The 12711-nt window shown below is 44.0% G+C and overlaps 1 protein-coding gene across 4 annotated transcripts in view; it reads right to left on the bottom strand.

Moving 5' to 3' along the window:
* RNF4 (ring finger protein 4) overlaps positions 1-12711 on the bottom strand; it is a 67706-nt gene that overhangs the window by 25023 nt on the left and 29972 nt on the right. For all 4 annotated transcript variants that reach the window (XM_033950707.1, XM_033950698.1, XM_033950724.1 and 1 more), the window contains exons 5-6: positions 9228-9237; positions 1031-1187 (exon numbers count right to left, since the gene is read on the bottom strand). In XM_033950707.1, coding sequence (XP_033806598.1) covers positions 1031-1187; positions 9228-9237 — 167 coding nt within the window. The remainder of the gene's footprint in view (positions 1-1030; positions 1188-9227; positions 9238-12711) is intronic.

Below are 12711 nucleotides of genomic sequence, written 5' to 3' on the forward strand. Positions count from 1 at the left end.
GGACTGTGTGGTATGAAGGGAAAGCAAGTTCCCATCAATTCTTGAGTTTAAAACAGACAGACAAGTTAATGAAGGTAGCAGACAAGTGTAACTGAAATTAATCAAGGAAATATGAATAGATAAGAGTGTTATTTTAGTAAAAAGACAAACAAATTTAGAATGAAAACATGGGAAATGGTAAAGAAAAAACATCTATAAAAGCTTATCAAAAATATTCATATCAAATGGAAAGGAGAGGCAGGACAAGGTTAGTGACGAGAACAGAAATTACAAGGTGAAAAAAAGAATGGTCTACTAAAGGAAAAGACTACAACCATCGCCTGTGCACCTCTCCATCTTTTTGAGGCTGCTTTTAGTTCTAAACCCTTTATCTGTCATGCGTTTTAATCATTCCCACAATAAATGTGTAATCCCTAATCCCATTTGCCCTGTTTGTCTATTTGAATAGATTATAAACTCTGTTGAGCAAGGCCTCTATCTTACGCATTTGTGTACAGTTTTGCATATATCTTGTAGCGTTACAGTATTGAGGAAGAGGAGGAGTAATCATAAACAGAGGCCACAGTACGGACAGCCTTCCTCATCTGTTGCTGTTCAAAGTTCCCAATAATCCCTGATCTGGCTAATGTTTCATGCAGACTTTTGCCCAGCAGGACATATTTGTGCTCTCACTGTCTACCTTGATTTTGCTAGTTCATGTGCAACTCCCAAATAGCACCTAAAGCTTGCTATTTCAACTCTTAGGAAAACTTGCAGGGTTATAGGCAGTTTTGTCATCTTTTCTTGCAACACCAAGTTTACCCAGTTCTAGAACAGGAAGCAAAGAAATTAAGATGAGAATTTGAAGGAAAACACACAGAACCAACCTCCCCCGACTGCTTGCTATTCAGGTTCTAACAAATTAAGAAAAAAAAAAATAGGCTGTCTTTACTTTATCACAGACTTAGGTAAAATCTCAGTTTAAGTGGCACTATCTAATATATATTAATGCAAGATTTTGTGTTCTGAATAAACATAAAAAGGTACTTACAGTGAACCTATTGCTCCAGCTTCGACAGCTACTAATGGTCTGGATGTAGTATTTGTTACATATACAACATTCTCTCTTAAATCTTCCTCATCACTACTTAACACAGAGCTTTCAAGCTGCAAACGACTTGATATGTTTCTTCGTTGTCTGTGGTTATCTTAAAAAAAAAAAAAAAATTAAAAATAGTTTTGGACAAAAATGAAATGAGGTCTATTCTAGCTCTTTGCTATTCTAATTTTCAGATTGAAATTGCATCTTGATTTGTCTGATTGTTCACTGCAGCTGGAGCCTACGCCCCGATTTCCTACATCACTATGTTTTCAGTGCTTTTAATCATAAAATCCAACTTTTCAAAATTATTAGGGGCGCTAAACTCAATGGAAATGATTTCTTCCTCGATACAGTCTAGGAATTTAATTGTCCAGAATTATTTAACTTTTTTCTACAAATCATCCAGTGTTCTGATATATACACATTCCCTCTCTTCCAAACCTCACTAGTTGAAAGATGTCATATGAAAAGGAAATTTTAAAGATTAACTGCTACTTTCAAGTTCTGCCCTCAATTTTTCCTACTATCCAAGACACCGAATCACACGGGGAGCTCACATTGTTTTCACTTCATATAATTTCAATAGCATCCAATGTGGAACAATGTTCTTTTTTTCTAGTATTTTTATTCTCCTACTTGGTAGCCCAGTTACTTACTGTAACAGGTGTTATCCGGGGACAGCAGGCAGATATTCTCACATGTGGATGACATCATCCATGGAGCCCCGGTATGGACAATTTAAAAAGTGTAGTATCACTAAGTTTTCAGAAACTTTGTGACTGCCTGTACCATGCATGCGCAAATGCCTTTTTGCCCGATGCCCACTTATAGCACCTCAGTTCCATAAGCAAGTTAAGAAGCCAACCAGGGGAGGTGGGAGAGATGTGAGAATATCTGCCTGCTGTCCCCCTATAACATCTGTTACGGTAAGTAATTGTGCTTTATCCTAGGACAAGCAGGCAGCATATTCTCACATGTGTGGTCCCCTAGCTTACTGAAATGGGATGGAGGGAGAGTTGGACATTAAGAGAATAGATTTTGTAATTCTGCTTAGCCAAAGTAACCATTCCTTCTGGAATAGGATTCCAGACAGTAGTGAGACGTGAATGTGTGAACTGAGGACCACGTAGCTGCTTTGCAAATTTCATCTATAGAAGTGGAACATAAGAATGCAACTGAAGCTGCCACAGCTTGGATCTTATGTGCTGTTACACAACCCCCAAGCTGAAGCCCAGCCTGAGTATAGCAGAAGCAAATACAGGCCACTAGCCATGTGGAAACAGTTCTCCTGGTTACAGGCCAGGCCAGTCCAACCTGTTAGGATTGAAAGAGATAAACAGTTGAGGAGAGGGTTTGTGTGTCTTAGTCCTTTGTAAGTAATAAGGCAAGACTCATTTACAGTCTAAGGTATGAAGAGCAGTTTCTCCAGTGTAATAATGAGGCTTTGGCAAGAAAACTGGAAGCACAATTGATTGATTTAGATGAAATTCTGTGACTACTTTCGGCAAGAATTTAGGATGGGTGCGGAGACTACTTTATCATGGTGGAAAACTGTAAAGGATGGGTCTGACACCAATGCTTGAAGCTCACTCACTCGACGTGCAGAAGTGAGATATTTAAGATGAGCAGAAGCCATTGGCTCAAATGGAGGTTTCTTCAGTCTGGTGAGAACAACAACATTAAGATCCCAAACCACTGGAGGCGGTTTGAGAGATGGTTTGATTTTGAAAAGTCCTTTCATAAACCTGGAAACAAAGGATGGGCAGTAAGAGATTTATTGTTGTCTGGAACATGGAAAGCACTGATAGCACTAAGGCGAACTCTGACTGAAGTGGTTTTAAGACCTGAATTGGATAAGTGGAGAAGGTAATCCAACACTGAAGATATGGAGGAGGATGAAGCTTCTTGATGATGAAGAATACACCACTTTGAAAACTGTGTCCACTTCTGTTGGTAGCACTGCTGTGTAGAAGGTTTTCTGGATACATCTAAAACAGGGGTCTCAAAGTCCCTCCTTGAGGGCTGCAATCCAGTCGGGTTTTCAAGATTTCCCCAATGAATATGCATGAGATCTATGTGCATGCACTGCTTTCAATGCATATTCATTGGGGAAATCCTGAAAACCCGACTGGATTGCAGCCCTCAAGGAGAGACTTTGAGATCCCTGATCTAAAATGACTCCGACAGGATCAGAAAGATCATCATCTGCTGAAGTCATCCAAAAAGGTACCAAGCTGTCAGGTGCAACAACTGTAAATTGGGATGTAAAAGAGACCCTCGACTCTGTGTGAGAAGAGATGGAAAGATGTGCAGAGGTATTGGATCCTTGACATTGAGATAACCATGGTTGCCTGGACCACTGAGGGGCTATAAGGATCATGGTGGCCAATTCTTGCTTGAGCTTGACTAGCGTCTTAAGAATGAGAGGAATTGGTGGAAACACATAAAGGAATTTGTCCATCCACGCTAGGTTAAAGGCATCTGCCTCTAGACGATGAGGAGAGTATTGCTTAACTGGCAGTCTGACATGAAGTGTACACTTTAGAAATCTAGTGACAGCAAGATGAGACACCACCAAGGACCGACGCTCCCAGGATCTAAAACAAGAGAGCCCGTCATCTGGACCCGAAGAGAAGCCACAGTGAGGCCTTTAACCAGCCCAGCCTGAAGAAAGGAGAGAAACAATGAGATCAGAGCTGAATAAGGATCCACTTGCTCCTGGTCGCACCAATGTTGGAAGGCCTTCCATGTCTTAGCGCAAGCCAAAACTGTGGATGACTTCTTAGACTTGAGAAGAGTATCAACAACCATAGCAGAATATCCTCTGTGCTCTAAGGCTGCACGCTCAAGAACCACGCTGTAAGAGCAACGGGACCCGGATCCTCTAATGACACTGAACTCGGAAGGAGGAGGTCTGGAAGGGTGCTCAGCCGAAGGCTGCAACTCCTGCGCAGATGCATCAGATCTGTATACCAGATCTGTTGACCGTTGGAATGAGCTTCTAGCGCAGGTGATCGAGGCCAGCAGCGTGCTGGACTTTAAGAATAAATGGGATACCTATGTGGGATCCCTACGAGGATCGAACTGGAATATCGGTCGCTAGGTATAGACTTAAGAGGATGGGTCAGTAGGGTGGGCAGACTTGATGGGCTATAGCCCTTTTCTGCCGTCATCTTCTATGTTTCTATGTTTCATGGTTCATGAGGCCAATCTGGAGTCACCGGAATGACACAGCCTGGATGGCCGCGATCCATTGAATGATCCAGCCAAACATCAGCCAAGGATAAAAGCCATAGAGGAGAATCTCCTGAGGACAAAGCTGCACTAAAGCGTCAAACCCCTTGCTTCTGGGCTCGGATCTTTGACTGAAGAAGCAATCCGCTTTATTGTTTCTTGCTGTGGTCATAAGGTCAAAGTGGGTCCGACCCCAGCGTCTCACTATTGCTTGGAACTCCACAATGGATAGGGCACACTCACCCTGAACCAGAATCTGTCTGCTGAAGAAGTCTGCTTGAACATGGTCTACTCCCGCCACATGTGTTGCAGTCAGCACTAGGAGGTGATGTTCCGCCTAAAAATAAAGCGGGCTTCCTGAGCCAGAGGAGTGCTCTTAGACCCTTCCCTAGAGATTGACATAGACTACTGCCATCACAGTGCCGGAGAAGACCCCAACTGCTTGGCCCTCCAGAGTTTTCTGCAATCTCATCAGCGATAACCTAATTTCTTTGAGCTCCAACTGACTGACCATTTTCACCGAGAGAGCATCCAACTTCCCTGAACATGAGAATGTTTGCAATGGGCTCCCCAGCCCTGAAAGCTGGCATCCAACCTCACCACAATCCAGGAGGCAATGTGCAGTGGCATGCCCTTGTGAAGCAATTGTGGGGGAAGCCACCAGTCCATGCTTGCTCAGGCTTCCAGAGTTCAAGGTAGACAGGCCTGCAAGGCATCCCTATGCAGTGCCCAGCAAGAGAGCAAAGCATGCTGAAGAGGACACATGTGTGCCCTTGCCCAAGAACCACTTCCAGAGTGGCAACCATGGATCCCAGAATTAAAGATAATTCCATGCTGATGGAGCCAGCTGCTCTAGAAGGGAAGAAATTGGGCACACAGTTTCTGCCAGCAGGCTTCTGGTAGATAGAAACGGTCCACAGCCAAGTTGAAGAGAACTCCCAGGTATTCCAGTGACTGTGTGGCTCTTCCTGAAGTTGACAATCCAATCCAGGTCCTCCAGCACCTCAAGTAAGGGTGAACCTGGAGACCCATCTTTTGCATGTAAGCCGCCACGACAACCATCACCTTGGTGAATGTGCGGGCTGCTGTCGCCAGCCCTAAAGACAAAGCCGAGAATTGGTAATGCTGTTCCAGAACATGAAACCGCAAATGTTTGTGGTGGGCTAAAAGAATGGAAATGTGCAAATACACCTCCGTGAGATCCAGAGAAAGAAACTCTCCTGGGGCCACTGCTGCAATGACTGAATGCACGGCCTCCATTCAAAAGCATGGAACCTTGAAATCTGCATTCACAAGCTGAATGTCCAGAATAGGCCTTCAATCTCCTGAGCTTTTCTTGGTCACGAGAAAGTATATAGAGTATCTACCTGAGCCCCAATAGCTCGGAAGTATTTGTAAATTGCACTCAGGCGGAGAGAAACTTTGGTACCAATCCACTAATTTTGGGCTCCAGTCCCTCCCTCAAATCAGCTGTATATGACTACGCCACTGAATACAAAAATAATTGTGATGCACATATCCCAACATATTCCAGTTAATAAATTCAAAATAAAACAATTTTTTCTACCTTGATCCCAGTTTTTCTTTCTACTTTTTGTCTAATTCTCTTTCCAGTGTCTGCTGTTTATTTTTTTCTCCTCTTCTCTCTTGTTCCATTTCCTCCTTATGCCTGTCCCCAACGTATTGATTTTTCCCTTTCAGCTTTCTTAACTTTTTCTTTTTGCCTCTGTCCACTCAAATCTTGCCTTCTTTCTCACCCTTCTTTTTTAAATGTTCAGCTACCTCTCGATTCTCTATCTTCTTTTAGTCCCTAGCTCTCCCATTTCCCATCTCATTCCTTTCCCAGCCTCCTATTTCCTTCTATCTACTCCCCATTACCACATTTCTACCACTTTACTCACTGCTCTCTCACTCATCTTGTCATCTCCCTTTCGACCTCATCCACATGGCTCAACACTTTCAAAATCCCCCTCCCTCTCTCCACTGGTCAGGCTATAACTCCCTGTCCCTTTCTTTCCATCCCCTTTCTTATCCCAGCTCTCTTCCCTCCTGCCCTCCCATGGGTCCATCTCTCCTCCTCTATCTCCATGGTCCAACATTTTGCTTCCTCTCTTTTCTGTTTTTCTTCTTCCCTCCCTCCTTGATGCTGAACAATGAAATGGAGGAAAAAAAACCCCAAGAGATGCTGCATCTCTCTGCCTTCCATCCATAGGCCTAAAATGTCTCCTACATCCCTTCCAGATTCAACTTCTCTCCCTTTCTCTTCCCAACTGCCCCCCAACCCTGCCTGCCTGCCAGGTCCACTTCCCAACAGTTCTCCCTTCAAGTATTTTTTCCCCTTTCCTCCATACCACCCCAGGTCCAACTTCTCTCCCTTCATTGCCCACCATCTCTCTCTCTCTCTGTACTCTGTTTCTGGCCCCATAAGATTTCTCCCCATTTCCAATCTGGCACCAGGCAAGACAGCATACCTCCCTGGACATCATGTCTGGTCTTCAGAAGGACACTTCTGTACCACTCAGAAGGGAATTGCCAACCCCACCACTACCTTATGCCTCCTAGTGGTCATGGATCCAGAAATTTGGGGGATTTCAAGCTTTGGTACTTCTTCTCCCTAGGATGCTCCCATCTTTCCACTTCCAGGGAAGCATACCGGTTCCTCAGTTCAAGGGTGAGTGGAATCACAGTACCAATCTTGCAGGGTTCTATAATCTGAGTCCAGCTATTTTCCTTCAACACAACCTCTTCTTCCCCATTGCTGGAAATCTTTGAAGCCTCCTGAACCATTTCAACGATGTACCTCCCGTTCTCACGGATGCTTCTCAGTCTTGTCACCTTCTCTCTCAGTTCATTTACTTCCTTCATGAGAGATTCAAGCTGAAGACAGCTTGCACATGGAACCACTCTCTCTGCCTGGATAATATCTCTGTCTGCACAGAAATAGAAGTTGTAACCTAAGTAGCAGCTTTGGTGACACGATGTTCCCCAGCCATGCTTTGGTTGCAGAAGTACTTACACCTAGGAGAAAAAGAAAGAATAGAAAAATCCTACCAAAGCAATGCCCTGTTCCTGTTTGGCTGAAGAGCCAAAAAAAAGCTCCGCCTTGGGGTGGGCAGGAGGGAATTACCCTTAAGGGAGTCTGATCTCTAAAAGTCCTCAGAGTTCAATCTCAAACTAAGAGGCAGAATTAAGCCAGAGGTCTTTCCTTAAGGAGCGTTTTTCAGTTAAGGTGAGAGGATTCACACCCTCCATGAAGTATAGCGCACTTGGCTCGACTTAAAAAGTTTTCCAGGCCTCTCTCCCACTTACTACTCCCCAAAGTCTCAAAAAGGTCCTAAACAAATCCAAAGAAGCCTTTTAGTCAACAGCTCTCACCTCAAGCAATTATATATGCAATTAGTTCACAGGTTGCTATGAAAACTATCTTTAATGCTGAGCCTTTACAACATCTCTCTTAGAACCAGGCTTACTGAGGGTTAGGCACTAGGCCAGAATTCCTCCCCTCAAGGGTCACCTATGGAGTCTGATCTCTAATAAAGTCCTCAGAGTTCAGAGTGCTTGCCTCATCTGTCTAATAAAGTTGGTAAAAGACAGACCTTCAGGTGGGGACCTGCATTGAGGAAGAGATGTTAAAGGATCCAACGGTGTCTCATAATACTTTCCACAGAATACTCCAGGTATTCATCCAAAGTGTGTGGTGACAAATATGAGTCGGAGTCCTTGATATTAGCTCCTTTGGTAGTGGAGCCTCAAGGAGAGCATTGAGAGTAACACGAAGAACCTTGAGGAGAAGTTAGTGTGCTCCACTTTCTAGAGCAGTGGTTCCCAACAATGTCCTGGAGGACCACCAGGCCAATCGGGTTTTCAGGTTAGCCCTAATGAATATGCATGGAGCAGATTTGCATGCCTACCACTTCCATTATATGCAAATCTCTCTCATGCATATTCATTAAGGTTAGCCTGAAAACACGATTGGCCTGGTGGTCCTCCAGGACAAGGTTGGGAACCACTGCTCTAGAGGACACATGTGTCGAGCGTCTTTTAGATGTGGAAGCTTAATGTCAAGGCATCCGAGATCGATACCTTGATAGACTGTGTGGCCGATGCCAGGAGTGATGATACAGGAGGCTGTGCAGGACAGGATGTGGCTGCAGTAACCCAGTCAGTTTTTGCTGCAGCAATGCTTGAAGCTGTACTTGCAGCAATGGTGCCTGTATCAATACTGACAAGGGTACATTAGGCACTTGTTGAGTTATGTGTTGAGGCTTTGGGGACCTCAAAACCAAGGCAAGCCTCTGAGGAGACACCAACTGTAAGGATGGTGATTGGGAATCAGTATATTGATGGAGAAGATGCCCAAGATTATGCCAATGAATATCTGGTAGGGGAGACATAGTAGTATTTCTTAGCTCACTTACGAGGCTCCCCCGAAGCTGGGAGCACTGAAGATGAAGTAGAGTGAGTTGTCAATGTGGTCGGTGCAGAAGAGCCCTCTGAAGTAGGAGGGATTCAGAAAAAATCCAGGGTGAATTCCTTCTGCAAGGCTTGCACTAGAACAACATTTCAGGTTTTCAGCACTCTTCCAGTGGAAAAGTATTCTCTCATTCTTTCTGGAGCATCCTCTTCCTTCCCTTGTCCTTTTCGTTACATGAAAAATGTTACTTTACTCATAACTGCTAGATAGTTGAATGCTTATCATAAAGATACATACTTTAGAAGAAAAGGAAAATTAATTCCTTCATTCTGTATATGATTTATAGTGCAGGCTAGGTACCACTTTGGTGATGCTTAATAAGTACATAAAAAGGTACATTATCAGCACTATCAAATAGATGATCAATTATATTCCATATACTGTTTTAAAACCAAGCATCAGTAATTTATTTAAAGCACACAAAATAAGGCTACTCACCTTCAACAATCTTGTGAAGAACAAGGAAAGAATAAAAACAGAAGTTAGACAGTTGTACAGAGCATTAATACTTTATAGGTTTGCTTGATTCAGCTAGATTTATTCCAATTTATAGTAAATTCAAATATTACTTTCTCTTTCTTACTGCAATGTGTAATATATTGTACAAATTTATACTGTACATTAAAAACTAAATGTAATATAATTTCCAAACTTCTATGAATCTGAAATAATCCATCCATAGATAAGGTGAAAGAGAAAATAAACATACACATGCACACACACATATATCATCCATGCTTTAGCTGAAGCAGTTTATTGCCCCTAGATTATACATTTTAATGCTGGAAATTCAATGAATTACCAAAATTACTAAGTGACTATATTGTAATCCGCTATAATAAAACCCTTGGTGCACATGCGAACTTCAAAACTCTGTGCGTCCGTGCCTTGTGCCTCTGTATGCGCAGTACAATAATTCGCCTGCCACCAATCACCCATGCCTGCCTCAGCTGATTTCCTGCCTTCTGCCCCAATCTCCAACGCCGACTGACTTCCTGCCTTCTGCCTACACTGCCGGGACGCCTCTTCTTCTCACCCCCGGACCAGCAGTGGCAGCAGCCGCGGTTTCATCAAGCAGCCACGGGGCCTTTGCTAAGCTGGCCCACTTGGATAATGCAAGGCGGGCCAGCCTAGCAAAAGCTCAGAGGCTGCCAGGGCTAGCAGATGCTGGACAGGGGGAGCAGGGCAAGGAGAAGGGGTGCTGCTGGACAGGAGGGAGGTAAAAGGTACTGCTGGACAGGGGGGAGGTAAAAGGAAGGGAGAACGGCTACTGCTGGACAGGGCTAGCAGGGAAAGGGTGCTGCTGGACAGGGGGGAGGTAAAAGGAAGGGAGAAGGGCTACTGCTGGACAGGGGGAGCAGGGAAGGGGTGCTGTTGGACAGGGGGGAGGTAAAAGGAAGGGAGAAGGGCAACTGCTGGACAGGGGGAGAAGAAAGCAAAGAAAGAAAGAGAAAGAAAGAAAGGCCTCAACACTCTATTGTGCTAAAAGTTTACACATCTATTCTAGCACCTGTTAATGTAACGGGCTTAAACACTAGTAGTAAATAAACAACCATGAAGCTCTGATCAGTGGAGAACTTTTCTCCACATGCATAGACAACTTTGTCTCATGTGTAATAAGTCTCTCCCACTGAAAAATTATGTTTATGGAAATGCATATAATTAATTGCCATTTTAATTTTAATTCTAACTTCAAGTTTAATTTGATATGAATTGAATAAATAATATTTTTAGGAAAATACCTATTTACATAGTAACATAGTAGATGATGGCAGATAAAGACCCGAATGGTCCATCTAGTCTGACCAACCTGATTCAATCTAAAAATTTGTTGGGTTTTTTTTTTTTTTTTCTTCTTCTTCTTAGCTATTTCTGGGCAAGAATCTAAACTCTGCCCGGTACTGTTCTTAGGTTCCAACTACCGACATCTCCGTCAAAGCTCACTCCAGTCCATCTACACCCTCCCAGCCACTGAAGCTCTCCCCAGCCCATCCTCCCCCAAACGGCCATATACAGACACAGACTGTGCAAGTCTGCCCAGTACTGGTCTTAGTTTTTCAATATTTACTATTATTTTCTAATTCTAGATCCAGTGTGTTCATCCCATGCTTTTTTGAACTCCGTCACCGTTTTCCTCTCCTCCACCTCTCTCGGGAGCGCATTCCAGGCATCCACCACCCTCTCCGTAAAGAAGAATTTCCTTACATTGTTAATAACAATAAATAATTTGCTCCACTTGTTAGGCTGAGAGTATTATCTCAATGGAAGAAAAAGCCTCAGGTTTGTTCTGGCAGAGAATAAATGCTGAAACCTCCTCCACCCACATCATCGGCAGAAAAAAACCTCCTTAGAGAATATACAATTGCCACTATGCTAATCTTAAATGTGGGACTGAGATGTTATATAGCAACACTGACAAATGCGTTACAGAACTTTTGTGGTGTCTTGTTTATTAGCCAATGTTTCACGGTATACAACCGTTTCTTCAGGGCTTCCCAACTCCCATTGTTATTGGCATAAGGTACCCTATATGTTGGGCCGCAATGCAAAAGCACGTTCAAAGTCTCCCACGTCCTGGACAGTGGCAGACTGGGAAGACGGCTTGTGTAACTCTGGGAAAGACCGAATAGGAAAAGGACCTGGGTGTACTGATAGATAGGACCCTAAAATCGTTGGCACAATGTGCGACAGCAGCGAAGAAAGCAAATAGAATGCTAGGCATGATAAAGAAGGGAATTACGAGTAGATCAGTGAAAGTTATAATACCGCTCTACAGAGCCATGGTCAGACCGCACCTGGAATACTGCGTCCAGCATTGGTCTCCATACCTAAAGAAGGATATAAAACTGCTAGAGAGGGTTCAGAGACGAGCATCGAAGCTAGTGAAAGGTATGGAGAACCTGGACTACGAGGAATGACTTAGGAGACTGGGGTTGTTCTCCCTTGAGAAGAGGAGACTGCAAGGGGATCTGATCGAGACTTTCAAAATACTGAAAGGATTCGACAAAATGGAACAGGAAAAGCAGTCATTTACAATGTCCAGTGTGACACGGACAAGAGGACATAGACTGAAACTGAGGGGGGACAGGTCCAGGACGAATATCAGGAAGTTCTGTTTCACGCAGCGAGTGGTGGACACCTGGAATGTTCTCCATGGGAAGTAATTGCAGAATCCACCGTTCTAGGATTTAAGGGTAAACTAGATGCACATCTCCCTTGAGAAGCATACAGTGATATGGGGACTAAAACTATGCCAGGGTACACCTGGCGGGGCCTCCGTGTGTGCGGATCACCGGACTTGATGGACCCAGGGTCTGATCCGGAGATGGCAATTCTTATGTTCTTATGTCTTGCAAGACACTGCCTCATGTGGATGAAACTGAGGTGCAGTGGGAATGCGCAGAAGCCCGGCTCTTATGAAAGGCTTTCTACAAAAATTTCAGAAAGTCAGAGAGAAGGCATCCTGACTAGGGAGCACTGAGTTACCCAAAGATGACTCTTAATTTTGCATTTCTTGGTCTATGGGGCAACCGTGTCCTTATTATGTGTGGAATGGTCACTGTTTCCAGGTCCCAAAAATAGAGATGACCACCCCAACAGGTTAGCTGTTCTTTTTGTCACCTTAGCATACAAGGGAGAGGGTGCTCCCGCCTCTCCGTGGCACAAGGATGTTCCTGAGGCACAAATTTTGCATAATCCTGGCACGTTATTTGGCTACTGTGGGAATGGGCTACTGGGCTTGATGGACCATTGGTCTGACCCAGTGATGCTATTCTTATGTTCTTTTGATCTGTGCTGGCAATGTGCTGCAGCCTGCCTCAGCTCTTTTACAGTAGCTGGAAATGAGAAGAATCACCGCCTCAATCTGGAAATACCTCTCTAATGCTGATCTTTGGGCTGCCGGTCAGACACAATGCCTAAC

Source organism: Geotrypetes seraphini, chromosome 1, assembly GCF_902459505.1.
Source record: "Geotrypetes seraphini chromosome 1, aGeoSer1.1, whole genome shotgun sequence".
Taxonomy (NCBI): domain Eukaryota; kingdom Metazoa; phylum Chordata; class Amphibia; order Gymnophiona; family Dermophiidae; genus Geotrypetes; species Geotrypetes seraphini.